The 26,928-nt window shown below is 41.4% G+C and overlaps 1 protein-coding gene across 4 annotated transcripts in view; it reads left to right on the forward strand.

The window, feature by feature from the left end:
• PCNX2 (pecanex 2) overlaps positions 1–26,928 on the forward strand; it is a 281,436-nt gene that overhangs the window by 182,517 nt on the left and 71,991 nt on the right. For all 4 annotated transcript variants that reach the window (XR_011496310.1, XM_014854585.3, XM_044758805.2 and 1 more), the window contains 2 exons: positions 2,392–2,500; positions 7,489–7,618. Coding sequence is in view for 3 of the 4 variants with exons in the window: in XM_014854585.3 (XP_014710071.3) it covers positions 2,392–2,500; positions 7,489–7,618 (239 nt within the window). In the remaining variant the exon portion in view is untranslated. The remainder of the gene's footprint in view (positions 1–2,391; positions 2,501–7,488; positions 7,619–26,928) is intronic.

Consider the following 26,928-nt stretch of genomic DNA (forward strand, 5'->3'; position numbering starts at 1 on the left):
TGTTAGAGCTTTGAACTTGCAGATGAGGCTTCCCTAGGGCTGCCTGTCTGATTGTAGTTGCTGTGCCTGACCTACTTATCAGCTTTTCCAGAAGGTGGCTTAAAAGCCTCCCAGGGTATAGTCATACACTGAAAACCCAACAGGAGTAACTTTCCATAACCCATGATCCATTAGGGGCGTCATACATCACATAAGGTAATATTGTTCATGCCTGCAGTTTTCACTTAGGCATGAGTCACAAGGTTCTTAATAACTAGACTAAGAATTCTTAACAGTGGGGTGACTAGAGGGTTTCGAATCCAGAGGTATTTTGTCTGATGAGTTTGATTAGGCATAAATGAGCAAAATTAAGAGAAAAGAGCCCAGCACTACTTCTCAGGACTTTTGCTTTTGATGGAATCTAGAATCCTGTGTTTGAATGTCTTCTCTTTTGTAATGACCACGTTCCTCCTCTGGTTGGGTTAATGGTGGGATGAAAGGAAATGATATTGCTTTAAAGGAAATCATATCTTTTAACAGGAGTGAGTCAAGAGTTTGAGTCTGTGTTAGAACTGTCAGTTTCAGTCTGTAAAGTGACCTCGTGACTGGTGAAAAATAAGGTGGTGGGGAGAAGACTGTAATGTGACCCTAAGAGAGGAGACCTCAAGCTGACATGACAGAGTAAGCTGCTGTTCTCTCAATGGTCAGAATCTCAAAGGCACTGGGAGCTGTGGAGTCCCATCCAGAATGGATTTAGGAAGCTTAAACCAACCCCAGGATTAAAACAAAAGTGCCCTTTCTGAAAGAACTTGGGAGCTAATTGAGATCAGCTCTCTCAGCTTGATGCAAGTGAGCAAGAGGAAAGAGAGAAAATTTATTAGCAAAAAGCAAACATCTGTCTTTTTTTCCCAGAATCCATATTCCTTTTCAGTTCTTCAAGTTTAATCATATCATCTTTCTTCTCCATTTTTTCTTCCTTTTTTTTACCCTCGCTTTGTCCTCTCCACTTTCTCTGTTTCTTTCCTATCCCTCTCGCTTTGTCTTTTTTCCTCCTCTCCTTCTGCCACCTTCCCTTCCCTTCTCTCTACCTCTGATTCCTCATCACTATGTCTGTGACCAGAGTCCCCAGTGGACACATTTAGACCCCAGGGTTTCTATACATAACCAGATGCCTGTAACTTCTTAAGAATTCCACGTTTTTATCCATGGTCCATCTTCTGTGGCCTGTCCAATGATGTTAAATTCTACTTTAAAGTTATTCTCCCAAACCAGGATATTTGTGAGAATATGGTGAGACAAGAAAAGTGACAGGAAGATTTGGAGAGGATTCTAGTTAACTTCATTTTCTCTCATTACACTTTAATGGAACAATTCAAAGTAACCTCGTCTTTTGGTTTCAAAATCACAAGGTTGACCTTTCACTGAAGGACTAAGTTATCTTGGTTCCTTGGAGCTTTCCTTAATGGCCCTATTTCCCAACCTTTGCCTTCTTTTCATTGTGGTCTTCTGATGTTCTCTGTAACACCTACTGCACCTAATTAAGAATTCTGTTTTCTCTCCCCCTTTCACATCATGGCCTTTACTTTACATGCATGTATCTTACTACCTCCTATGATAGCTAGTCTAGGAACAAACACATCCTGCTATTTGAAGTTTCCATTATAGACAAAGAGTATCTATGGAATCTTGGGGAACATCCTGGAGTTACTGCTGTATGTGGAAGTGACAGCAGTAGAATTTTGCATCTGGGATTCATCAGCTGCTTCTCACCACAAAACAGAGGTCTACAGCCAGGGCAGTCCATTCTTCTCCATCCTTCTCAGCATGTTCATATTCTCAATCTCCAGCCAAAACCATTGAGCATGTTTCCCCTTCATATTCATCCTTAGTCCAGATAAGGGCTCTCCTCTCCACCGCCTACTTCCCCCAGAGCTCACTTTTTTCCAGTGCTGGCTTGTCTAGCAAATGCAACAGCTTCCATATCCTACTTGAAATTCAATGGTATGGAGCTATTATCTCCAGCAAGAGCAGCTGAAGAGGTAAGATGAACTTCATACACAAAAACTTGGACAATGTCAGTGATGAAACGTTTCTGTATGAATCTCCCTCTAAAAGACACAGTGTGAAGACCAAGCTGTGAGTGTTCTTCTAGAAAGGCAGAGATGACACTGTATTGGCTGAAATCATTAATCTGGTGAGATTAACCACACAGGGTTTCTTCTGATCGTCTTATTGCTGTTATAAAATATTCTCAAACAGCTGCCATACATTTAGGACAGAGCAAGATAAGAATAAGAGGGAAAACAGTAGTTTCACTTCTTCCTGACTGCAAGGCTTGCACCTTAAATGACCTTGACACAGCTACCACTGTGGTTGTCGTCTCTGACGAATCTTTCTCTTCTTTTCTTTCAGCTCGGGGACCTGCTTCACAAGTTACAGTTCGTCATGACGTATGTGGCTCCTTGGCAGATGGCTTGGGGTTCTTCATTTCATGTGTTTGCTCAGCTCTTTGCAATCCCGCGTATCCTTTCTGCTTCTGGTTTCACCTGAGAGCTGAGATTACATTTTACGGATGCAAGCTTTTCAATGAACCCTGGCAGTAAAAAGATGTGAAAGTCTTTAAGATTGCATTTCAGTGGGGACATGGGCAGGCACTTTGGATTCCCTTTAGGCTACTTAGCCTTAAAAGATGTTTCTTAATTTTGAACTCTTCCTCCTTTTTAATGCATATTCAGGAGTTACTTTATTTTTTTCTGATTCTTCCTTTTCCCTTGCCCAGACCTGCGTTAAGATATCCTGTCTTTTAAATGGAAAGTTACTGCTTAAATGATTAGCTTGGCTTGTCCAAAATAGTGCAAATCAATTTGCTCTTATTAAGCAGTGTGGATAAGCTTGATGTACTCGATATATTATCATAGATTATATAACATTATATTGTGATATAGTTGCCAGCTACTTGAGTAATATTCCAAAACCCAGAATTAGGTGCAAATAGAATTACCCAAATATCTTTGAAGACTAAAAAAATAATTTTTGGTTTTGTTTTCTAGTTCCTATTAGCCAAGGAGCCTAGTTTTATCATGTGTAGTTTCATTTGGTTTTCTTGTATGTTTTTAAGTGTTTCCATAATGGCAATTAGTTTCAATTTACTTCAAAACAAATTTGAGTTGGTCCTTCTAAAGATCACTTTGACCAGAGAGCTAAATTGTGTGTGTGTGTGGGTGTGTGGAGAGAAAGAAAGAGAGAGATTAGTAAAAAATACTCTTGAAGACAGAGGGTAAACAAAAATATTTGACTCAGGCCTAAAATTTGCCCTCAAAGTTTGTCCTTCCCACTGAATGTGTACTTTCTAAACCTGTATTTCCCCAGATGTGGTTCAGGGACTGCTTGTGTTGGAATCCTTGAGGAAGCTTGTTAAATAAGTAGATTCCTGAGCCCAGCACATCCTTTTAAAATCACATTTCAGGGCATGGATCCTAAAATCTCCATCTTCACACGCCGCCTGGGATTCTTAACCCACTGATGTGTGTGCCCCACGGTTCTAGACTCTAGCGTCCCATTATGGGTGCTATTAGCTGGTTTTAATGACCACTCAGAGCCTTCTTTCATGTGAAGTTTGCATAAGGCTCGTTAAGACAATTCCTAAAGAATCTCTGGGGTCTGAACTTCGTGCACAGGGATGAAAACACACTTGAGATTAGTCATCAAGTGATAATATATTCTAGAATTTAAAAAATGCTCTCCTCCAGACTCATTTGTTTAAAAAAAATTTTTTTTTTAAGTATTCCAAGAGCTGGCCTCACAATGCACATTGTCCTGTGTTCCTATTTTTAAACCTGCATTGATATTTCTAAAGTGTTTCAAGGTTATTTGGCAAAACAAGCTAAGGAAAAAAAATTTCACAAGTGTAAGCTTATGCACCACCCTTTTCCTTTAACTGCAATCATTTTCTATAATACCAGTAATTTTAGTTTTTCTAAGCAGAGTCCTTTAAAACAAAGACAGTGTGATGAAAGAGCGAGGCGATTTTTATTTATTTCTGAAGTGTGTCTAAGGTATGCTGTCTAGAATGTAAAGCTGTTTATTAAATAAAAATTATTAGATTAATGCAAATTAGTGGTTGAGGAGTTGCACTGAGAATTTGAAACTTGAAGTTATGGTTCCCAGTTTCCCCCTACCTTTGGTCTCGTGTGGCTCTGCAGCGTTTCTCCTGGCTGTTTATGCCTTGTTAGGTGAGTTCACTAATGCTAATTACTCCTTGTAGTTCCACAGCTGAATTAAGACCGTTCTGGGAGCCGTCACTTTCAATTACCTGACCTATATGTGTGTTGAGGGTTCTCACACAAGCACATCATATCTGACACTTAATTTCGCCCATAAGGATAAAAGCAGCGTTAGCATCTATCTCAAGTTGCACACAGCGCGCGTTAAATCTAGGTGCTTCCATGATGGATGGACTCTTAAGAAACTGAACACATTTGAGATGTGCATTTTACTGGGCATTGGGTAGTTCTGATTTTGAACACTGGATGGATCCCCATGCTTTGTTCCTAAAAACTGTCCCTGTTAGTGACATCCACTTCCTCGCTTCTGCTAAGCCACAGAGCCTTCGAAGGGACGGAGGAGCCTGACCCCTTAAGCTGTGTGATGACTCACAGGGCCTTCAGCTCCCCTCTCCATCATCCAAGGACCCCTTCCCATCCTTGGCCACTTGTAAAGATTGATATTTGTTATTTGGAATCTAATGTCCAACCATTCCGAATGTAAAGAGATAAATGGTTTAGAAAACTGGAATATACATGCCTTCAAGACAAAGCTACCAGGTTCCTAAATGCCCGCCCTGGATCTTGACTAATTTTGAAATGTTAATTATTTTATCACTCTATTAAGAAGCTATGGGTCCATCCTGGCATTGAGAAGGGACTAATTTGCTCCATTTTGGAATTGAATTAGCTCTCAGGCCAGCGGGGCACTGTTTAGGAAATTGCTTTTTTCAGTCCTAGCGCGTTTGCTCCCTCGGTCGCCTGTGTTGGTGTCTGAGCTTGTGACCTCCAGCGAAAGATGAGAACGCTCACCCTTTTCACATGGCAGAGACCAGGCAAGACCACTGTCTTCTGATAATTAGACAGACTTAGCCAGATTACCTCTGTTAACTGGGTGTATGGGGAAGGCTGCCTTCTATTTGGTATACCCTTTTGAGCTTCTAATGATTTTTTTTTTACTTTAAGTATTGACGTTGATCTTTTCATTTTAAATGTACTCAAATAAACCTGGAGCTTTTAAAGCTTTTAAAGCTCTTAGGCTAACCTCTTGGCTTGCTCTCAGTAAGAAATAAAGAGGGCTGCATGTGCTCGCTCGCTTAGGAGTCCCTGTTTCTCGGCCCTGCCTTAGCAGTAATAGTCACAGTTTCAGATTTGCCCGGAGCATGCTATATTTATTTCCTGATCTTCCCTAAATAAAATAACCTTGAGTCCACCTATTCACTTCTGCCCCACCTCTGCCCTCTGGCCTGTTGAACTTCATTTCCTTTCCTACCTATTTATAGCCTAGCACGACTTCTCTCCCTTCTTAATTTCTGGATAATTGTTTCTAGCCTTTAAAAAATGGACAAGATAATTTGGGAGGAAATGTTTAGAATCAAAAAGAAAGGCAATGCCAGTTCTTCTAGCATTCTGCCCAGTCCTGGCTGCATTCGGCTTTGTCCTGGTTCTTCTGCAAGCCCCACAGTGTCCTCTGTCACCTGGTGGTGTGGACATTCCTCTCCTGCCCTCCTCCCTGGCTCCCTTTCTCCCACCAGGGAACTCCCCCTGGGACCTCACTCTGCCTTCCCACATTTTCCAGTACCTTTGCTCAATGACGTCTCCCACGTAGCTCCCTTTTCTTCCAGTGACGGGGGACATAGTTAATTTGGTGTGTTTTGTGACAGAGGTATTTAGATGCTTTCCGCTTGCAGATGAAGAGGAAGCTGACGGGTGATGACAGACGTGGCTGTGGCGGATTGTGCTATAGTCCTCCATTTGAACCTGGGTCAAAGGAAAGGAATTGGATTTAAATTGTAGCACAATAGAGATCTTTTTGATAGCCAAACAATTCACCACCAGAATGGATTACTGATGGAGGATGTATCATTTCACTCCTGAAGGTGTTTGAAAATAAATAGCAAAAAAGAGAAAGAAATGCCACAGTTAGTCCTGAAGCAAAACTCCGAGATTAAATCTGTGAAAATGCATAAATGCATGGAGAAGTGCCTGTGGACAGCACAAGTACTGTCACTCCCTTTTCTGTATTTTCATATAAGTGGGGCTATGAAGGTCTCATCGCCAGCCCTCCCCTATCACGGAACTTAAGCCCCGCCACTGATAATATGCGCATGCGCTTTGAACCTGAGTTCCTTCTTCCATGTTCTAGTTGGAATTGAGACACACAGTCTCCCTATCTATGCCAGACATTTCTTTTTTCACATTCTGCCAGAACTTTTGGAACACAGGCTAAAGAAATAAGACCTCCATTTGTGCAGCGGTGAGAAAGTAGCACATGTCCCCTTCCAGGTGGGAAGATCAGATCAGACCTGTAGTGGAACTCCCCGAGTCTTCCCCTGGGGACAAGGAACAATGTGCACATGTGAGACCTGGGCAGTCTGGCCCCCGGCTGACCTCTGCCACCTCAGTTCCCTCTCCGATTCCAGCCACAGGCCCCACCGTCGCCCCTGCGCCACAGTGATGTGTGTGTGATTGGCAGCTGGGAGGAGGTCGCCAATGATGGAGCGAGAGTGGGGAGGGACCAGCCCTTCTGGCACCTCCCTCAGATTTGCAGAGATCAGTTGGGTGTAAGCCAAATATTACAGCCTACCTAATTTTAATATTGAACAATTGCATTTCTGACGAACCAAGCTGTGTGAGAATGAGGTACGCCAGTGAGTGAGAAACCCCTACAGAGTGTAAAGGGGCGACTTGGCCCACAAAATGCTGTGACTTTATATATATTCATTTTTAGCTTATAAACCAGACATGACTTGAATTGAGCCATTGGTGTTCAATATATGATAAAGAATACATATTTTTGAGTAGTGGGAAAAGATTCTTTGAAAAACAGAGATGCTGCGTGCCCAAATGATGCTATTTATTTACTTTAAAAAGTATAATTTAATTTTAATTATTTATAAATGTACTTAGTACTTGAATCCATAGTGCATTTTTTTTCGGCTACTGATATCTTAGTAAAAAGAAACTGTTCTTTTCAAACCTTCGATATTAAATCTTTGCCATGAATTATACTGAGACTTCTGGGATTTTTATGAGAATCATTTGGTTTTCGTGACAGTGAAATGAGACCTAGCAGGATACTACTGAAAGGTTTATATTTCCAAATATGTATGTAGAGAGAGAAGTGTATGGGCATCTTTCTTTCTTTGGTGAGAAAATAGTTTTAATGCAAACTACTCCAAATCTAAAATGATACTTAGAAATATAACGATGAAAAAAATTTTTCACCTTAACTCAAAATTCTCAGATTCTGCCATGCTTTTCTTTCAGACGTTTGCCACGTCCATCTTTTCTACTCCATTGAGCCCGTTTCTCGGGAGTGTCATTTTCATCACCTCGTATGTCAGGCCAGTGAAATTCTGGGAGAAGAACTACAAGTAAGACCTAAAGTTGATGCTGGCTTGCTTGATGAAGATTTGGGCTGCACAATGCTCCTTAACCTTCCTCTGTGAAAGGTCCAGGCTTCATGCTTCATCCTGCTGTGGGGTGGGCACCCACGGGGGCTTCCAGGCTTAGCACAAAACATAACTGATCGAAAATTGCAATTGGGACACTTCTCCAGGTTTCACCAGTTATGAATGGAAAATGAGCTATAATTGCCAAATTTTAGCAGTTGCCCTGGGAAATGTTGCTTACGGAACCATCGTCAGGTCGTTTGAAGGGCCGAGACATGCCGAGATCGCCCCTGGATGGCGCATGTTCCCTTCTGTGAGCGTTCTAACTATGCGTGTCATGTACACGTGTACACGCATCAGAGCTCAACATAAAGAGAACACCAATTTTTCTCAGCACCATTAAACTCGTGGAAGATGATTTATGCACTTTTTCTTCAAGTGCATGGTCTGGCTGGTCATATATTTCCTCAAGCAAACAGTGATGGAGTGGGGGCAATTATTTTTAAGGGAAGGTGAAGAGAGAGGAGGAATGGTTCACTAAGTAATTTTCAAGAACTCTTAATGACCTGTGGAGGGAAGGGCCTGAGAACAGCGGAGGAGGCGGCCTGGTGAGCCAGCCTGTCTTCAGCTGGGGCAGAGGAATCGCTCTGTGTCCTGGGACTCCGTTTCAGACCTCTTTGGTCCCAATTTTCTAGCCATGCCTCTGCTGTGCCGTATAAACCCTAATCCACCTCCTATAATATGTCTATACTTTGCACAACTCTGACACAACAGCGTGCCCTTTGTGGCTCACAGAGGTCAACATTAAGTTAGGAGATCTGTGGCTTCTCTTTCTCCCCTTAGACGGTTTCCATGAACCCAAAACGCATCTTTCCAGGACAGGAGGAAAGCATAGTGGTTAAGCACAGCCTGGGCCGCCCGCCTGCCCGGGCTCACACCTCACCTTTCCCGCTTCACACTGGTCACCTCAGGCTTTTCTCTCCTCTTCTGTAAAATGGGGGCAAAATAATAAGACCCACATCACGGACTCGTGAGGAGAAGGTGGGTTAACTTAGGTAAAGCACCTGGAAGAGGACCTTGCATGGCGTAAGCTCCATGGGAGCCTGCGCTGGGTGGTTCCTCTCTGACTGCTTGGCAGAGAGGTCTCTGTCCCCTCTTGACCCATGCTGACAGGTCTTTACCACGACTAAGTGCATGACATCCCGCGAGCTCACATTTAGGGGTGTGCTGGGGAAAACTAACCGGACCAGAGCACCCCACGGCAAGCCGGTGCTGGGAGACCAAGGAGAGGTTGGGGGGGGGTGGCCCTCGCGTTCCTGGCAGATTCCTCATATTCTAAGAGAGGCAGGATTTTTGCAGGACAAGTCAAGTCATCCTGAATTTTTCTCATAAACAAGAGTCCTGTTTTACATTTGTCTAAAGAGATATTGTGCATCTTTACAGAGCCAGAGAGTAAAAGAAAACTACCAGAACTGGCTTGCCTTTAAGCTTTTTTAGGAGAAAACAATTTGGGGAACGTTTTTAGAGCTCTGGAAATCACACTTCTGGAAACGCTTGTAAATAAGAGCAGTGGCAACCTCTCCCGCTTTTAACTATGCAGGAAAGGAAAGTACAAGCTATTTAAAACTTGATCTTCAATGCAAAACGTTCTCTTTGTCTCCTGTTCTCAGATAAGTCAGGAACCAGTCTTTCTGGCCTGGGAGGGTTGGTTTGATCAAAATGCACCCCCCCCCCCTACACCCCCCGTTGAGCTGGGGAGGGTTTCCAGTTTCCCCGTCGAAAGGGGAATGGAGAAACGTTTGTGAGGAGGTCCTATTACTGGGAGGCATCCTAACACCTGTGCAGAGCAAGTTATGCGTGTTCTTATTTAGCCTCCTTGCTTTCAAGATTATGCCACCCGTTCTGGAAGATACATTTAGGTCTGAATTGTCGGTTTATGTGAGTTACTTAAAAGTAAGGGCTTATAGAGCAGGATTTATGTTTTTTTATTCAGTCTCACCAAGAATTGATTCTGTTGTGGTCTATTCTTTTCCTCAATTTAGCATCTGTTCTGTGTGGGAGGGATCGACCCTTGGTGGGCCTGTCCATGGTGGGAGGGGGACTGTGGGTCGGGGTCTGTGGGTGTGTATAAGGACGTCCACCCTTTACTAGGTGTCTCTGAGGGAGCCACATTGGAGAAAATGTTCACTCCCGCTGGGGAAAACGTTCATGATACAAAACGCAGTCACCTGAAGGTCTCTTGTCATCTTGTGTTAAGCATCATAATACAGAGTCCTGTGGCCTGTCTGCTGAAAAGATCAGCAGTGGAATTCAGGACAGTTAAGAGTGGTGGGTACCAGGGAAGAAAATGGCGGGAAATTTCATCTGGATGCCTGCCAACGCTCTGGAAAGCTCATTCTATCTGTCATAAACGGCTGGGTTTTATTTCCGGTACTAATGACTTCTAGCGTGCTTCCTTTAGGGCGTCTCTGCCGCTGTTCTCATTACCTCCTTTCAGTTGATACAAAGGAGCAGAGGATTAGCGTGATCGACTCTGTTTAGTTGTTTACTAGGTGTCTGGCACTTTAAAAGACCCTGTCCTCTGGAGCTTTGGTGAGCCCGTTCTGCCCTGTGGGTGCCCAGGTCAGCCACCCCAGACATGAGGGTGTGGGGAGAGGCACTTACCATCCCCTCCCCTGGGCCTCCTCTCCCTTTCCACCCCTGCTCTCTCGCTTTCCAGTCCCCTGGTGTTTATTTCAGGCCTTGTAAAGCTGGCTTTGGTTTTTGCAAGTCTCCAGCAAGCGCTGTGCTGTAATGAAACCATTTTAATACTCTGAGGAGCCAATAAGTAAATCCCCAGCTACCTGATAACGCTGGCTCGGCTGCTTTCCCAGCCTGGGCTGTCTTGAAATCCGCAGACTTGCTGTTCCCAGGTCTGCTCCTCAGGGGAACAGACGACAAACGTGTCCTCTGCCCTTCTAACCCACTCTCTAGTCGATTCCCCACACATAACACCAGGCTATGTCCTGTCTCAAAAGCCTGTGGTGGCCCATTGCTGCCTGAGGAACAAGGAGAAATACCACAAAGGCCAGCACTGTCCAGTACAGTTCTGTGCTGAGGAAGATGCGCCATATCTGCCTTGTCCAATATGGTAGCCAACAGCCACATGTGGCTAGTGAGCACTTGAAACAGGGCTCGTGTGACTGAGAAACTGAACTTTTAATTCCATTTAATTTTAATTAATTTAAATTTTAATAGCCACATGTAGCTAGAGGCTGCCATCTTGAACAGCACAGATATAGACACTCCTCAGTCTTAATCTCATTTTCTAGCCCATCTCCCACAACACTCTCATGCAGCACATGTTGTGGATTTTTCTTTTCAAACGTTTCCTTGGGCTGTGCCCTTCACATGCTCATCTCTCCCTCCACCTCTCTGTTTCCCATCTAGACCCACCCAGACTCAAAAGATGGGGAATTATGTTCCACCTCTTGATGGATGAGTGGTAAGCTTCAAGAAGGACTTGTAGGATATGAGGTATTGTCGCAGTCGTCTTTAGAAAATGCCTTTGCTCTGTGGCCATCAGTAAATTCTGCCCAGGATTCGTATAGACTGCATTTCCCTCAAAGTTTGGACTTATTTCTTTTTGATCTTTGTGTCCCTATGGGGCCATGCACATGGTAGCTGTTCTATAATATTTCTTAAATGAATTAAGTCCAACAATATTATGTAAAAGGGAAAGGAAATCTCAATCTGGGTTTCATTTGCCATTGTTAGAATGTTCTCCATTAAACTGATGTGTTCTTGACTAATAAGGTCTTTAAAATACATCTTGATGAGCTCTGCCTGGTGCTTCCATTTAAATTCCAGGCGATGATAGCAGATGCACTGTAATAATAGTGCCGTGTGTTTATAAATGCCCTTATGTCAGAGCATTTTAAAAAGCTTTAGAAACAAATTCTGCTATGATTTATCATCCTTCTCATTACATATAAACAACCACTAAATAGCCAAACTTTGTCATTAACATGAAACAAATGTTTAGACCAGAAAGTATTTGACTCCTGTCCATGGTTGTTTCAGCAAATGTCTTTGTCCTAAAGAAGTTAAGTATCTTCAGCTCTAAAAGTGAAAAGTCCCATTGACAGTGATTTTGTTTTGATATATCAAAAGTCTTTATAAAATGTGAAAAACTATAGCTATAAGGAAACACATGTAACAACTACCTGGAAGGCAAATGTAGCTTTCATAGTTGTTACCTTTCTATCATACTCTCCAGATTGGTTTTACAATGTTAAATCATTCTGGGCGTTTTCCTTGTCAACAAATATGCATTAAGCATCCATGTGAGGGCACTATGCGAGGCTTTAACAAATAGGAATCGCTCTACAGGATTGGTCTGCAAAAAACGTCAACTCTGCATTCTGTGTCCTTGATCCCACCCTTGTCAGCGAGAAGATAATCAGCCAACTTAATCCTCAGCTCTGCCTGAAGTGGTGATGGTACATCGGAAAGCGCGAACTGTGTGGTAGTCAGACCTCCATTAAAATCCCAGCCCATCTACTTGGTTAGGTGTTTGACTTTGGGAAATTATTCAGTCTGTGAGCGTCCATTAACATATCTGTAAAATGGGATGACTGTCTCTGTGTGCCTCCCAGAAGTCATAAACACCAGAAGAGATATGGCTCATTGTGGTGAATGTGCAGGTCATTTCTATGTACAGCATTTCTATCCTTATTCCTGGCCCCATTTTGTTCTCCTTCCCGGTTTCTGTCTTCTCTCATTCAACTTGTACTTCAATTATGTCTTAACATATTTTATGTATCCTTGCAACTTACCTGAAATTCTTTCTGAAATGGCAGAACACAATCGTATTAACCAGTGAAAGGACACATGTGTGGACCACGTAACGTCAGATCCACAACCAGCGTGCTGTGAGATGCCCCGTAAATATTAGTCTTCACCTTCAGGGGCTGTGTTTATTTTGATGCCTAACCAGTCATAGAGCCCAGGTTCTATTCTTTGAGCATCACAGCTGCCTTGGTGGAAAAACAGGGTCTCTAAAGCTCCACTCTTGGTGATTTATCAGATAACAAAATATATGATCAAAATAGTTCAACTAGTCTAAGTGGCGTCTGGTGAATCTTACCGTGTTGTTTCCCAGCCCCCTCTTGGGTTTGTAATATAGAAGTGAGGCTAGCATGGACTCTTGGAGTTACAGAATTCCCTCTGTGCTATCCACAGAAGGAAGTCCTCTGGCCTCTTCCTACTCCAGGTGGAGGAGCAGACCTTCTGCCTAAAAGGCAGCCCCTGTGAGTTTTGTCTGCTGCAGCTATGGGCTCCTCACTGTGCTGAGTCTGCGCCTTGTGGTATCACCTGGATACCACAGTCACCTGGATGCACCTGCTGATCCTGGAGCAGCCAGCATGCTCCTGCCTCCTGCACATTCCATCCTTTACCATTTATTTATTTATTTTGAGGAAGATTAGCCCTGAGCTAACACCTGCCACCAATCCTCCTCTTTTTGCTGAGGAAGACTGGCCCTGAGCTAACATCTGTGCCCATCTTCCTCTACTTTATTTGTGGGATGTTTGTCACAGCATGGCTTGACAAGCAGTGCATAGGTTGGTACCGGGGATCTGAACTGGCAACCCCCGGGCCTCCAAAGTGGAATGTGCCAACTTAACTGCCGTGTCACTGGGCTGGCCCCACCATTTTTTAATTTTATTGAGGTCATATTGGCTTATAACAGTGTATAAATTTCAGGTGTACATTATTGTATTGCAGTTTCTATACAGACTGCTCATGTTCACTGCCAATAGTCTAGTTTTTCTCCATCACCATATGTATATGCCCCTTTATCACTTTTGCCTTCCCCCTACTCCCTTCTCCCTTGTAGCCACTAATCTATTCTCTTTATCTATGTGTTTATCTTCCACATGTGAGTGAAATCATATGGTATTTGTCTTTCTCTGTCTGACTTATTTTGCATTTTTCATATTGTTGCATGTGGCATGATTTTGTCTTTTTTATGGCTGAGTAGTATTCCATTATATATATATACCACATCTTCTTTATGCATTCATCCATTGATGGGCACTTGGGTTGCTTCCTTGTCTTGGCTATTCTGAATAATGCTGCAGTGAACATAGGAGTGCATAAATCTCTTTGAATTATTGATTTCATATTCTTTGGGTAAATACCCAGTAGTGGGATAGCTGGATCATCCTTTACCATTTTGAAGGCAGCTCTCCTTCCCTTCACTGCCTTCTTCTTCAGGCTAAACACCCCTAACTTTTCTTTGTGTAACATAATGTAGACCTTGGGCATCCTAGCCAGCCTCATCCAGATGTTTACTGGGTTGTCCCTAAACCTCACCTCTTTAGCCTGCTCCAGATGTCATCTACTCAGCTGGGAGTAGAGGGACCTGTTACTTCCTGTGAGCCAGATGTTCTGCTCTCATTTATGCCTCTTAAAATCTAAAATCTCTCGATTATTTCACTCAAGTATTGCCAAGCCAAATCTTCATCATCCCGATCTCATGTGTGTGTTTTACTGAAAATCAGAAATTTACATTTCCTCTATCAACTTCCAGCCTATTGGCATTAACTCAACATTCCAGTCCATAGAGGTTGAATTCAGTCATTCATCATCTCTCCAGCCCCCTCACTTGTGCTGTCTGCAGATGGGATTGCCTGTCACCATCTGGGTCTTCATCCATGATTTGTTAATGATGATGAGCAAGACGGAACTGGGGATGACTGACTGGATTAAGTCAAAGACAGAAGTTCTCAACTTCACACTTTATTTTTTTACTTTTTTCAGAATGGAGAGGATTTCGCTGAATATTCTCTACCTACTGAGTTGCTTTAAACATGGTTTGTGAGATCTTTGTGCAAAACATTGAGCTTCTCAAAAGGCAGTTTTTTTCTTAAGTACAAAGCAGGAAGTGTATATGGCTTATGGGTTAATAGGAAAATGCAGCACTATAATAGAATTTGCAATTATTCAGGGGAGGGATTTACATATTTCAACTTGCAATTAAGCTACCCCATAATTTATTTGGGTATGTTTACAAACTGTCTGGACATCTTTACTGTTGAGCTAAAAGTCCTGAAGCTCCTTTGTCAGAGGTCTCAGGGCTGTCGGAGCTCTCAGATCTGTCCCCACAGTGTGTTGGGCGCTGGATGTATTATTATTCATGATAATCATAAAGGTCATAGGGGCGAAGCAGCAGCAGGAGCTGCAGCCATAGCGATCCTCATCTTTTTGTATTTATTGAACACCTGCTCACCTTCTCAAATATATTCATTCTAGTCCTTATTCATTCTGGAAGTAGAATTTCATTTTTCTCATTTCACAGATCAGAAAAAAGAAACTCAGGGAAGGTAACTAACTTGCTCAAGGTCACAGAACAAGTCAGTAGCTGAGCCAAGACATTAACCCGGGTCTGGTCTTCTTCCAGCCCCGAGCACTTTCCATTATGTCCTGAAGCCTCTCAAAGACTTCCCACACCAAAAAAAAAAAAAAGAGAGAGAAAGGAAAAATTCAGTGAATGCCAGTTAAAGGTTTGCGTGTGACTAGAAAGAGTGTTTGCTTTCACTGGAGCCTGTCTGGAGGGGACTGTGCGGGAAGGGCTGAGGCCACTCACTGAGTGTCCCTTATTGCAGGACTGGCTTCTCTCCGTCCCAGAGGGAAGCACTGTGCAGCACCCTCCCAGTGGCAGGAGCTCTCCAAGTGCTGCTGAGGTGCACTGTGGTCCCTGTCATCTTCGAAGTGCTCCTCGGAAGCAGACGGTGGTTCCTTGAGCAGTCAGAACCAACAGGACTCTCAAGATTGTTCTTTAAATCATCAGACTGAGCTTCACACTTGTGATATGTGGACCACAGAAGGCGCGTAGCTCAAATGCACGCAGCCCCCTCTTCAGGCTGTGTGAGAGCGTGGTGAGGGGCCACTTTGCAAGGTCTGGAAAAGGCATCTGCTGGTGAGCTTGTCTTTTCCTATCTGAAGGGGTCTTCCTGGTGCTTCCCTGTGTCCCCGAGGCAGGGCGCAGCGGTTCTCAGTGGACCACCTCCCTCAGGAGGCCCTGCTTGTGTCTGTGGCCCGGCCTGGTGCTCAGCAGCTCCACACCCTGGAGGCGTGAGGAGCAGCCCTTTGGGGTGGCCTGCTGTCCAGTGTGGCCAGAGCCGTGACTGTGGCACCACTCAGACTGGGGAACCCACCATCACCAATAATGGTGTGGGGCGTGCTGGTTCTAGTCCTTTCCAGGTGTGTAGCCATGAAATTAGAGCAGGAGGCAGCTTTGATGACCTTCAAGGGCAAGAAGCCTGTGGTTCTGAATAAAATCTCAAGCCCAGAAAGGGAGTCAAACTAGTTAATTTCAGATGCAATTTTCTTTCTAAGCGGGTGATTTGAGAAATTCCTGTTTGAGGCCATCGTTGCCCTTAGTGTTCGAGAGTGTTAAATAACTTCATACGTCTGTGAAAACGATCAAGAAATGCCCTCACTTTTCCTAGGAGCTAATGGTAGGTTTTGAGGATCCTCCCCAGAAGGGACTCACAGTTGTCTGGACGCGTATATAAATGTCGAGTTTCGAGCAATGTAAAATGCTTGGGAGTCACTTTGAGATTGCACATGTCTGTCTATTGGTAAACGAACTGTGTTTAGGGATTAACACGGCTTGGCTGTGGCAGGGCCACGTCTGGGTAGGCACTGGCTCCTGGACTCACAGATACAGCCAGAGTAGGAGTGTGGAGCAAGTCTGGAACTTTCCAAAAGTAATAGAAGAAGAGATACAGCAGCAAGAAATGTTCTTAGTTATGTGCAATGAAATGGAGGTGCTAAGACAGACCCAGGAGCCAAAGGAACTCAAGGGTTTGTACCGTAAACCTCAGCCAGGTGGTGGGGGCCACGTGCCGGGGCTGTACACTTACGGCCGTGCAGTGCCTGCCTGGTGTTTCATTTCCCTCTAGAAAACTTAGCTCTGCGTAAAATATTTTCCCGGACTTTAGGCCACAGGTAAGCAAGAAACAGACAAGCAAGTGAGACTGTGGCCAGAAGGGCCAAGGCAATAGACAAGGTGTGAAACCCAGAGTTCCAGGGTTCTCTTGTTCCCCCCTGGCCGCAGTGATTTCTGGGACTTTGAGGCAGGGGAGACCTGCAGTGAAGGCGAATCCTCTCTTTCCCACTGGGCTCGGCGGTGTGGGATGCAAGCCTCATGCTGTTGGCAGGCTTCTTGTCTCCCCACAAGGCAGGAAGGGCCTGAGAATGCAGCAAATACAGAAGAATGCAGGGCCAAGGGACACGGAGATGGCACCACCTTAACCCCTGAGTCCAGCTGAGCCCAATCAGCCTCTCAGCTGTGGGAGCTAATGAATTCCATATTTTGCTTCAGCCATTTCAGTTGGGTTTTCTGTCACTTGAAATCAAAAAACTTCTAAAAAAAAGCAAGTGACGGCTGTCATCAGAGGGGTACTTCCCCCACACCTTTTACTTTTGGGGAGTGACAATACAAAGGTCAGACCTTTGTTGCCATAATTCTGTGGGTCTAAGTTGTCTAGAATGCAGAGCAGGTACCCAGCATCCTCCAGTGTACCTCCAGGGTCTAGCGGCACACTGGCATTCGAGCCTTCCCTGGCTCTGTGTCTGAGAGGCCCTATGTCTTAGGCCAATCCTTCCACCTCCCTTCTCTGCCTTGGGTTTCCTCAACTGGGATTCCAGCTCTGTGTCTGAACACTGTTATGTCTGAGAAACTAAATGATGAGTGTGGCCCCATCCCACTGTTTTGCTGATGGATGAGAAAGCTCTCACACACATAGCCAGGGGTAAGGTTTGACACTTCAGGTATGGTGATGAGCTATTATGCAAATATATTCCAGAAGGATGATGCTTTTGAGGAACTCCAGTGTGTTAAATTTCTCAAATCCACTGGTTCGAGCTTATTATTCATTATGCTGCGGTGCATAATTTTACTCAGGGTCCTGTGTTCCATTTTGCTGAGCAGTTCAAGAATTTAAAAAGTGCAGAGTCGTGAAGTTGACCGTGTGCCCGCAGGAAGGAGTCCAGCGTGCCCACCTGCCTCCTGGCTGTCTCGTGCTGCTGACTCTACGCTTCAAGGTCATGCAGGAGCGAGGCCTTGTGGGCGAGTCAGGTTGATGGATGGTGCAGGGAGTGTAAGTCCGATACAGCATGAAGGCAGAAACAAGTGAGGGGAGGAGAGTCTTCAGCTCTTCCAGCTTTTAGGAAAGTGTTGCAGATGCGATTGATTTATTTTAAACAAAGGAAGGCATGAAATGTTCAGCTTTCCATCTGCGTTGTCTCAAGTCCTTTTACTGCATGGCTCAAATGTACACGGTGCAAGAGATTTATTGGGCAGATCCGAGGGTCTTGCACAGTGAGGGTTCACTCCTCAATGCCAAGCACCAAGCATGTTAAAAGTCTTCTCTGTGATCGGCCAACACTGGAAGTGGATGTTAGCAGCCACACCCTCCCATTACTGAGATCAGGCTATGGGAAGGCCGCTCTAGGTCCTGGGGGACTTTGCAATTTGAGGCTCCAGGTTCAAACTCATTCCTTAGCATTCTAGAAATAGGTGGAGCTTCTTTAATTTTGTTACCCCGAGCATATTTCCAAGGCTGACTTTAATCCTACTTTATTAAAAGCCAAGACCTTGCCTAGACTTCGCATATGGTTGCTGCTTTGTGGTACCTGGTAGTATTGACTGACTAATGAACTTCATACATTATGTAAACAAAGGAAGCCATACTTTTTTTTTCTTGTCATTTTGGAAACGTTCTGCCATCATCACCATTCCATAGGGTTTATAATGCTCTTTCATGTCTGGATTGCTGTGTTTGCTTCTCTCTGCAAACACAATTAAGTAGATTGATGCTCCCCTTCAAGATTTTCTAAATGAAAAATGGCCAGTAATAGAAAAATAATCACATACATGAGAATTAGAAAAAAAATCTATTATCCAATAAAAATAAGGGTAATTTAATGTATTGTATTCCTTTTCCATTGTGTGATGTCTGACTATGTTATGTTAAAAAAATTCTCTCTTTTGGAGGTTGTATAGTTGAGGGACGAAGGCTTTGGAGAGAGGTATACTTTGAGGTTTGGGAGAAAGGAAGGAAAGAAAATTCCTAGTAGATTTAAAGAAAATTTGTTTGGGTAGAAAATGAAGTTTTTTTTTTTTTTTAAGATTTTATTTTTTCCTTTTTCTCCCCAAAGTCCCCCGGTACATAGTTGTGTATTCTTCATTGTGGGTTCCTCTAGTTGTGGCATGTGGGACGCTGCCTCAGCGTGGTCTGACGAGCAGTGCTATGTCCGCGCCCAGGATTCGAACCGACGAAACACTGGGCCGCCTGCAGCAGAGCATGCGAACTTAACCACTCGGCCACGGGGCCAGCCCCTAGAAAGTGAAGTTTTTAAAAAGCCTAATATTAATTAAGAGTGGTCCAGAATGATACAACACTAGCTTTCTCGTTAAAGTTATCATGGATAAAGGAGAAACACTTGGGAAGCCCCCGAGGAGGTTTTCTCGCTGTCAAAGAACCGGTGTTGGGGAAAGCTGGGCCAGTGGAGGACAACTGGGACAGGTGAATGAACTGATTTTCTGTTGACTCTTGTCCTTGCAATCCTGGAGCCAAGATTCAACACAATCTATCAGTATTTGAAAAACACTGTCGGGATCAAAAATAGTATTCCTTTTTCCTCATTAAAAGAAATCTACCCTCAGATATACTGATTCAGTGATATCAACACTATCTTCTCTGTGCCATTGTCGCTCATGGTTCCCTTGGGTAACTTGGCTCTAATGATTGTTTTTGTGGTTTTGCAGTAAGTCCGCAGTCACAGATGCAACTCTGCATCTTAATTTCCTACCCGAAGTCCTGTGCTATATTTAGTTGCCATTTATACATTCAGAAAACTGGGGTTCAGAAGAACCAGGTGATTTCCTCCTTTACACCCTCAAATAATTTAATAAATCATGAAGCAAGTTAGGCACTTGTTAGAAATCGTATTTATTGATTTCAAGTTGCAGTCTTATTCTTGGGCCTTATCATTAGTGGAATGTTTCCAGGCTAAATTACTTTACGTAGGGTGCACCGTCATGAAAAATGCAAACACGAGGTGTCAAACTTGCTTATAATAAATTTCTTCGCTTATAATCTCAGGGTAACTCCTTTGACAAGGAACCTCAAAATGATTGTAGAATTAGGAGCATAATTTTAGTTGGATTTGATTTTGTAACAGATTTGAAGATTGAATGCAAGCAAAGGACAGTGGTATGCTTTGGGAGTGAATAAAATAGCAAAGGAAAAGTGAAGTCCAGCTCAGTGGGAAATGTTGGTGGTGAGATTTTTTTTAAGTGCCACATCCCTTGATGACAAAACAGCACTGTGTATTAATGGGCTTCATGATCCAGGAACGTGTCTTTTCAAGTTGCCGTCTCTCCTGAGACAAGTGCCCATGAAAACTGAAGGACCTGAGTGAACTCATCAGGGCTGTGTGTGTCACTGCGTAAATAGTGTTGTTCCATTGCCAAGGATTGCCATTTCTTTTTGCCATGTGGGTGCTCATCTTGATCCAAATTCTGTACATACCACTGGTAACTAATAAAAATAAATAAATATGTCTCCATCCCCAAGAGGAATTTCACCCACAACTCTAAATAAAACATTATCGGATAAATAACATTGGACTTCTTTTTACCAGAAGGATGTTGCATCCAGAATTCAAAACCTTAAATCAGGCATGTTAAACTTGGGGAAAAATCCAGCAGCACCTCGATAATTTAATCCTTATGTATCAGTTGTAACATTTATTCAATTCCCCATTTGGCTGACTCTTTGCCTAACCGCATGGAACTTGAATTTTTTATTACTATTTTTATTAGTTGCCTTTGCAGGAAGAGAAGAAACACTTTTCACCCCCTAAATATTTATGACTTTCCAGTGAATGACTTGTTGAACTTCATATCCTGGGTTTGAAATGTTGGATAATCTTGGATCTTTCTGGCTGAAATGGGAGAAGCCATCCCAATTCAAAATGTAAACAAGTTAGCATCAGAGATGAGAATCAAACATGAATGCATTATAGTCACTAAATTTAGGCCTGCTGTTAGCTATGGAGACTTTTTAAATTAAACTTTTTAAAGCCCAGTTATAGATTCATGTGCAGTTGAAAGAAATAATACAGAGAGCTCTCCCCCGTGTACCCATTACCCATTTAACAGGTGTCAACATCGTGCAAATTTACCACAACCAGGATATTGATGTTGATACAGTCAAGATACAGAACATTGCCATCACCACAAAGATCTCTCCTGTTGCCCTTTTATAGGCACACACTCTTCCTTCCTTCCCTCCTCCCTTCTTAATTCCTGTCAAATACTAATCTGTTCTTCATCTCTATAATTTTGTCATTTCAAGAATGTTATATGAGTGGAATCATGCAGTATTTAATCTTGTGGGATTGGCTGTTTTCACTCACCATAATTCCATGGAGATTCATCCTGGTCATTGTATGTGTCAATAGTTTTCTCTTCTTCATTGCTGATTGGTATTCCATGGTATGGATATACCACAGTCTGTTTAACACCTCACCCCTTGAAGGACAGCTGGGTTGTTTCCAGCTTTTGGCTATTATGAATAAAGCTGCTATGGACATTCATCTACAGATTTTTGTATGAACGCAAATCTTCACTTCTCTAGGATAATTGCCCAGGAATGCAATTACTGGGTCATGTGGTAGTTTTGATTTTTTTAAAAGAAACTGCCAAACTGTTTTTTCAGAAGAGCTATATTATTTTACATGCCCACCAGCAATGTGTACGAGATCTTGTTTCTCCATATTCTTGGTAGTATATTGGTGTCTTCACTAACTTTTATTTTAGTTATTCTAATATGTATATAGTGATATCTCATTGTGTCTTTAATTTGTATTTCCCTAATGGCTTATGAAGTTGAACATCTTTTTTCTGAGTTTGTTTGCCATTTGTAGATCCTCTTCTGGGAAATGTTTGTTCATGTCTTTTGTTCATTTTCTAATTGGATTCTTTGATTTTTACTGTTGAGTCTTGAAAGTTCTTTATATATTTTAGATACTAGACTTAATAGCATAAGAACTGGTACTTAAAAATATATTATATTAAAACTTATGGGATGTAGCAAAAGCAGTGCTCAGAGGGAAATTCATAGCTGTGATTTCTACATTAAAAATGAGAAAAGTCTCAAATCCATAACCTGATCCTCCACCTTAAGGAACTAGAAATAAAAAAAGAGCAAACAAAACCCCAAACAAGCAGACAAAAGGAAATAATGAGGATTAGAGTGGAGATAAATGAAATAAAGACTGGAAAAACAATAGAGAGAACAAATGACATCAAAATTTGGTTCTTTGATGGGGGCCAGCCCAGTGGCATAGTCGTTAAGTCTGCACACTCTGCTTCAGGAGCCTGGGGTTCGCAGTTTCAAGTCTGAGGCATGGATCTACACACAGCTCATCAAACCATGCCTTGGCAGCATCCCACATACAAAATACAGGAAGATTGGCACAAGGGTAGCTCAGCAACAACCTTCCTCAAACAAAAGAGGAAAATTGGCAAAAGATATTAGCTCAGGGTGAATCTTCCTCATCAAAAAAAAAATGGTTCTTTGAAAAGACCAACAAAATTGACAAACTTTTACCTAGAATGACCAAGAAAAAAAGAGAAAACTCAAATTACTATAACCACAAATAAAAGTGAAGACATTACTACCAAACTTACATAACTAAAAGGATTGTAAGAGAGTTCTATAGACCATTTTATGCCAACAAATTAGATAACCTAGATGAACTAAAGAAATTCATAGAAACACAGAAACTACCAAAACTGACTAAAGAGGAAATAGAAAACCTGAATACACCTATAGCAAGTAAAGAGAATGAATTAATAATCAAAAAACTCCCAACAAAGAAGAGCACAGGACCAGTTGCATTCACTGGTGAATTCTATAAAATATGTTAAGAAGAATTAAGACCAATCCTTCTCAAACATCCCAAAATAGCGGAGGAAGGATTGGTTTAGAAATCATTCTGTGGGGCCAGTATTATCCTGATACCAAACCTAGACTAAGTCATCACAAGAGAAAAAACATAGACCAATATCCCTTTTGAATATCCTCAAAAAATATTCAGAATTCTAAAAAAATACTAACAAACCAAATTCAGCAGCCTGTTAAAAGGATTATACATCATGATCTAGTGAGATTTATCCCAGGAATGCAATTGGTTCAATATATAAAAATTAATCAGTGAAATATATGAGTAGAATGAAGAGGAAAAAACCACAAGTGCATCTCGATGCAGAAAATCATTTGACCAAGTACAACACCCTTTCATTATAAAAACACTCAACAAACTAGGAATAAAAGAGAATGCCCTCAACCTGATACTGGGCATCTATGAAAGACTCACAGTTAACCTTATACTTAATGGTGAAAGACTAAAAGCCTTCCTCACTAAGATAAAGAACAAGACAAGAATGTCCACTTTCACCATTTCTATTTAACATTGTACCAGAAGGTCTAGCCATGGCAATCAGGCAAGAAAAAAAGGCATCCAAATTGGAAAGGTAGAAGTAAACCTATCTCTATTCACAGATGACATGATCTTGTGTATAGGAAACCCTAAAGAATTCACGGAAAATTATTAGAGCTAATAATTGAATTCAGCAAATTTTGAAGAAACAAGTTAAATATACAGATGTCAGTTGTATTTCTATATACCAATAATGAACAACCTGAAAAAGAAATTTAAAAATCAATTCCATTTACAATAGTGTACAAAGAACAAAATACTTAGGAATAAATTTAACCAAGGAAGTGAAAGATGTTGCCACTGAAAACTACAAACATCAATGAAAGAAATTCAAGAAGACATTAATAAATGGAAAGACATCCATGTTGATGAATTTGAAGACAATATTAAGAAGGCAATACACCCCAAATTGATCTAAGGATTCAGTTAATTCTTGTCAAAATTACAACTGCCTTTTTTGCGTAAAATGCAAGTTCATTCTGGAATTCATATGGAATTTTGAGGGACCCTAAATACCCAAAACAATCTTAAAAACAATAAAGTTGGAGGACTCACATTAGCCGATTTCACAACTTACTGCAAAGTTACATTGTTACTGCAAAACAGTGTGGTACAGGTACAAGTATACTTATAGATCAATAGATTAGAATTGAAAGTCCAGAAATAAACCCATGTATCTATTGGTCAGTTGGCTTTCCATAAGAGTGCTAAGACCATCCAATGCAAAAAGGAGTCTTTTCAACAAATGCTGCTAAGACAACTGGATATCCACATGCAAAAGATGCAGTTGAATTCTTCCATCACACCATATACAAAAATTAACTTAAAATGGGTCAAAGACCTATGTATAAAAGCTGAAGCTATAAAACTCTTAGAAGAAAATACAGGAGTAAATCTTCATGATCTTGGATTTGTAATGAATTCTTAGATAAAACACCAAAGGCAGGAGCAACAAGAGAAAATTTAGATAAATTGGACTTTATCCAAATTAAAAACTTTTGTACATCAAAGGACACTATCAAGAAAATGAAAAGATGGTTCCACTCTGAGGTATATACCCAAGAAAACTGCAAAGAAGGTTTTAAAAAAAACTTGTACATAAATGTTTGTAGCAGCATTATTCATAGTAGCCAAAAAAGTGAAAACAACCAAAATGTCATCAACTGATGAATGAATAAACAAAATGTCGTATGTCATGCAATGGAATATTATTCAACTATATAAAGGAATGAAGTAGTGATATATGCTACAACATAGATGAAACTTGAAAACATTATACAAAATTGAAGAAACCATTTATATGAAGTGGTTAGAATGAGTAAATCATAGAAACAGAAAGCAGATTGGTGCTTGTCAGGGGCTAGGGCAAGGGATGAATGGGGAGGGTCTGCTTAATGGTAGGAGGTTTCTTTGGGGGTGATGAAAATATTCTAGAATTAGATAGTGATGATGGTCATACAACATTGTGAATGTACTAAAAGCCAATGAATTGTATGCTTTGAAATGGTTAAAATGGTGAATTTTATGTTATATCAGTCTTACCTCAATAAATTCTTAAAAAATAAGTAGGGCATATTTGTTTGGATCTCTTTCTGGATTCTCTGTTCTGTTCTGTTGATCTATGCCATTCTCTCCACCAATTCTACTCAGCTTTCATCTCTGAAGCTACATGATAAGTCTTTTGTAAAAGATTTTTTAAAGATTGGGACCTAAGCTAACATCTGTTGCCAATCTTTTTTTTCCGTCTCCCCAAAGCCCTCCAGTACGTAATTGTACATTCTAGTTGTAGGTTACATGAGAAGTCTTGAAATTGAGTAAATTCTCACTTTCTTATTCTTTCTTTAAAAATTATTTTAGTTAATATTATTTCTTTGCCTGTCCATATAAATTTTAGAATAATTTATATTTATAAATATATATTTTTGAAGAATGTTGATCTATAGTTTTTTCTTCCTTCCTTCTTTCCTTCCTTTCTTTCTCTCTCTCCCTGTTTCCTTCTCTCTCTTTCTTTGTCTCTTTCTTTCTCTCTCTCTCTCTTTCTCTCTCTCTTTCTTTTTTTCTTTCTCTCTCTCTCTGTCTCTGTCTCTCTCTCTCTTTCCCTCTCCCTCCCTCTCTCTCTCCCCCTTTCTTTTTCTTTCTCTCTCTCTCCCTCTCTCTCTTTTCTTTCTTCCTTCCTTCCTTGCTGCCTTCCTGCCTTCCTGCCTTCCTTCCTTTTTTCCCTTTCTTTTCTTTCTCCCTCTCCATCTGTCATCATCTGGCTTTTGTTATCAGAATAATACTGCCTTCATAAAATGAATTGGGAAATGTCCTCTCCTTTTCTATTTTTCTTGAAGAGATTGTGTATAATTCGTGTTCTTCCTTAAATATATATAAAAAAATTGCAGGGATTTTGATAGGAATTGTGCTAAACATTTATATCAATTTGGAGAGAACTGACATCTTTACTATGTTGAATCTTCCAATCCACGAATATAGTATGTCTCTCCAGTTAGTTAGAGCTCCTTTGGTTACTTTCATCAGAATTTTTGTATTCTTCAGCATACAAGTCCTGTGTATGTCTTGTTAGATTTAACAAAATCTAAGTTTTCCCTTTTTTTCTTTCAATGCTTGTAAATATTGGTATCCATTGTTAGTTATTACATAGAAATACATTTCATTTTTGTATACTTATCTGGTACCCTGAAACTTAACTGAACTCACTTACTAATTCTGAGAGGTTTCTTTCTTTCTTTCTTCCTTTTTTTTTGTAGCTTTCTTGGAATTTTCTACTAGATAATCATGTCATCTGCAAATATGTGCTTTTTTTCTTTCTGTACTGTGTGCCTTTTATTGCTTTTCTTGCCTTACTGCACTGGCTAAAACGTCTATGTTGAATAAGAATGGTTAAAGTAGATGTCCTTGCATTGTTCCCAATCTTATGGGAAAAGCATTCAGTCTTTCACCATTAAGTATAATGTTAGCTGTAGGGTTTTTTTGTTTTTTGGTTTTTTTTTTTTTGAGGAAGATTAGCCCTGAGCTAACATCTGCCTCCAATCCTATTCTTTTTGCTGGGGAAGACTGGCCCTGAGCTAACATCTGTGCCCATCTTCCTCTACTTTATATGTGGGACACCTGCCAGAGCATGGCTTGACAAACTGCATAGGTCTGCACCTGGGATCTGAATTGGCGAACCCCAGGCTGCTGAAGCAGAACATGTGAACTTAACCTCTGCACCGCTGGCCAGCTGGGCTGGCCCCAGCTGTAGGTTTTTCATAGATGGTCTTTATCAGGTGAAGAAGTTTCTCTCTATTTTTATTTTTTCTGAGAGTTTTTCTTTTTCAGGAATTGTTTTTGGATTTTACCACCTGCTTTTTCTGCATCAATTGACATGATCATGTGATGTTTCTTTTTTAGCCTGTGAGTATGGTGGATTACACTGACTGATTTTCATATACGGAACCAGCCTTGCATCCTTGAATAAATCCCACGTGGTCATGGTGTATAGTTCTTTTTATATATTGTTTAATTCTATCTGCTAAGATGTTGTTAAGGATTTTTGCATCTATATTCTTGGGGGATATTGGTTTGTAGTTTTATTTTTTTCATTCTGTCTACTTGAGGTTTTGGTATCAGGGTAGTACTAGCTTCATAAAATAAATTGAGAACCATCTCTTCCTTTTGTAATTTCTAGAGAAGATTGTGTATAATAGGTGTTGGTTCTTTTTTAAACATGTGATATAATTCTCCAG

Source organism: Equus asinus, chromosome 2 (genome assembly GCF_041296235.1).
Source record: "Equus asinus isolate D_3611 breed Donkey chromosome 2, EquAss-T2T_v2, whole genome shotgun sequence".
NCBI lineage: Eukaryota > Metazoa > Chordata > Mammalia > Perissodactyla > Equidae > Equus > Equus asinus.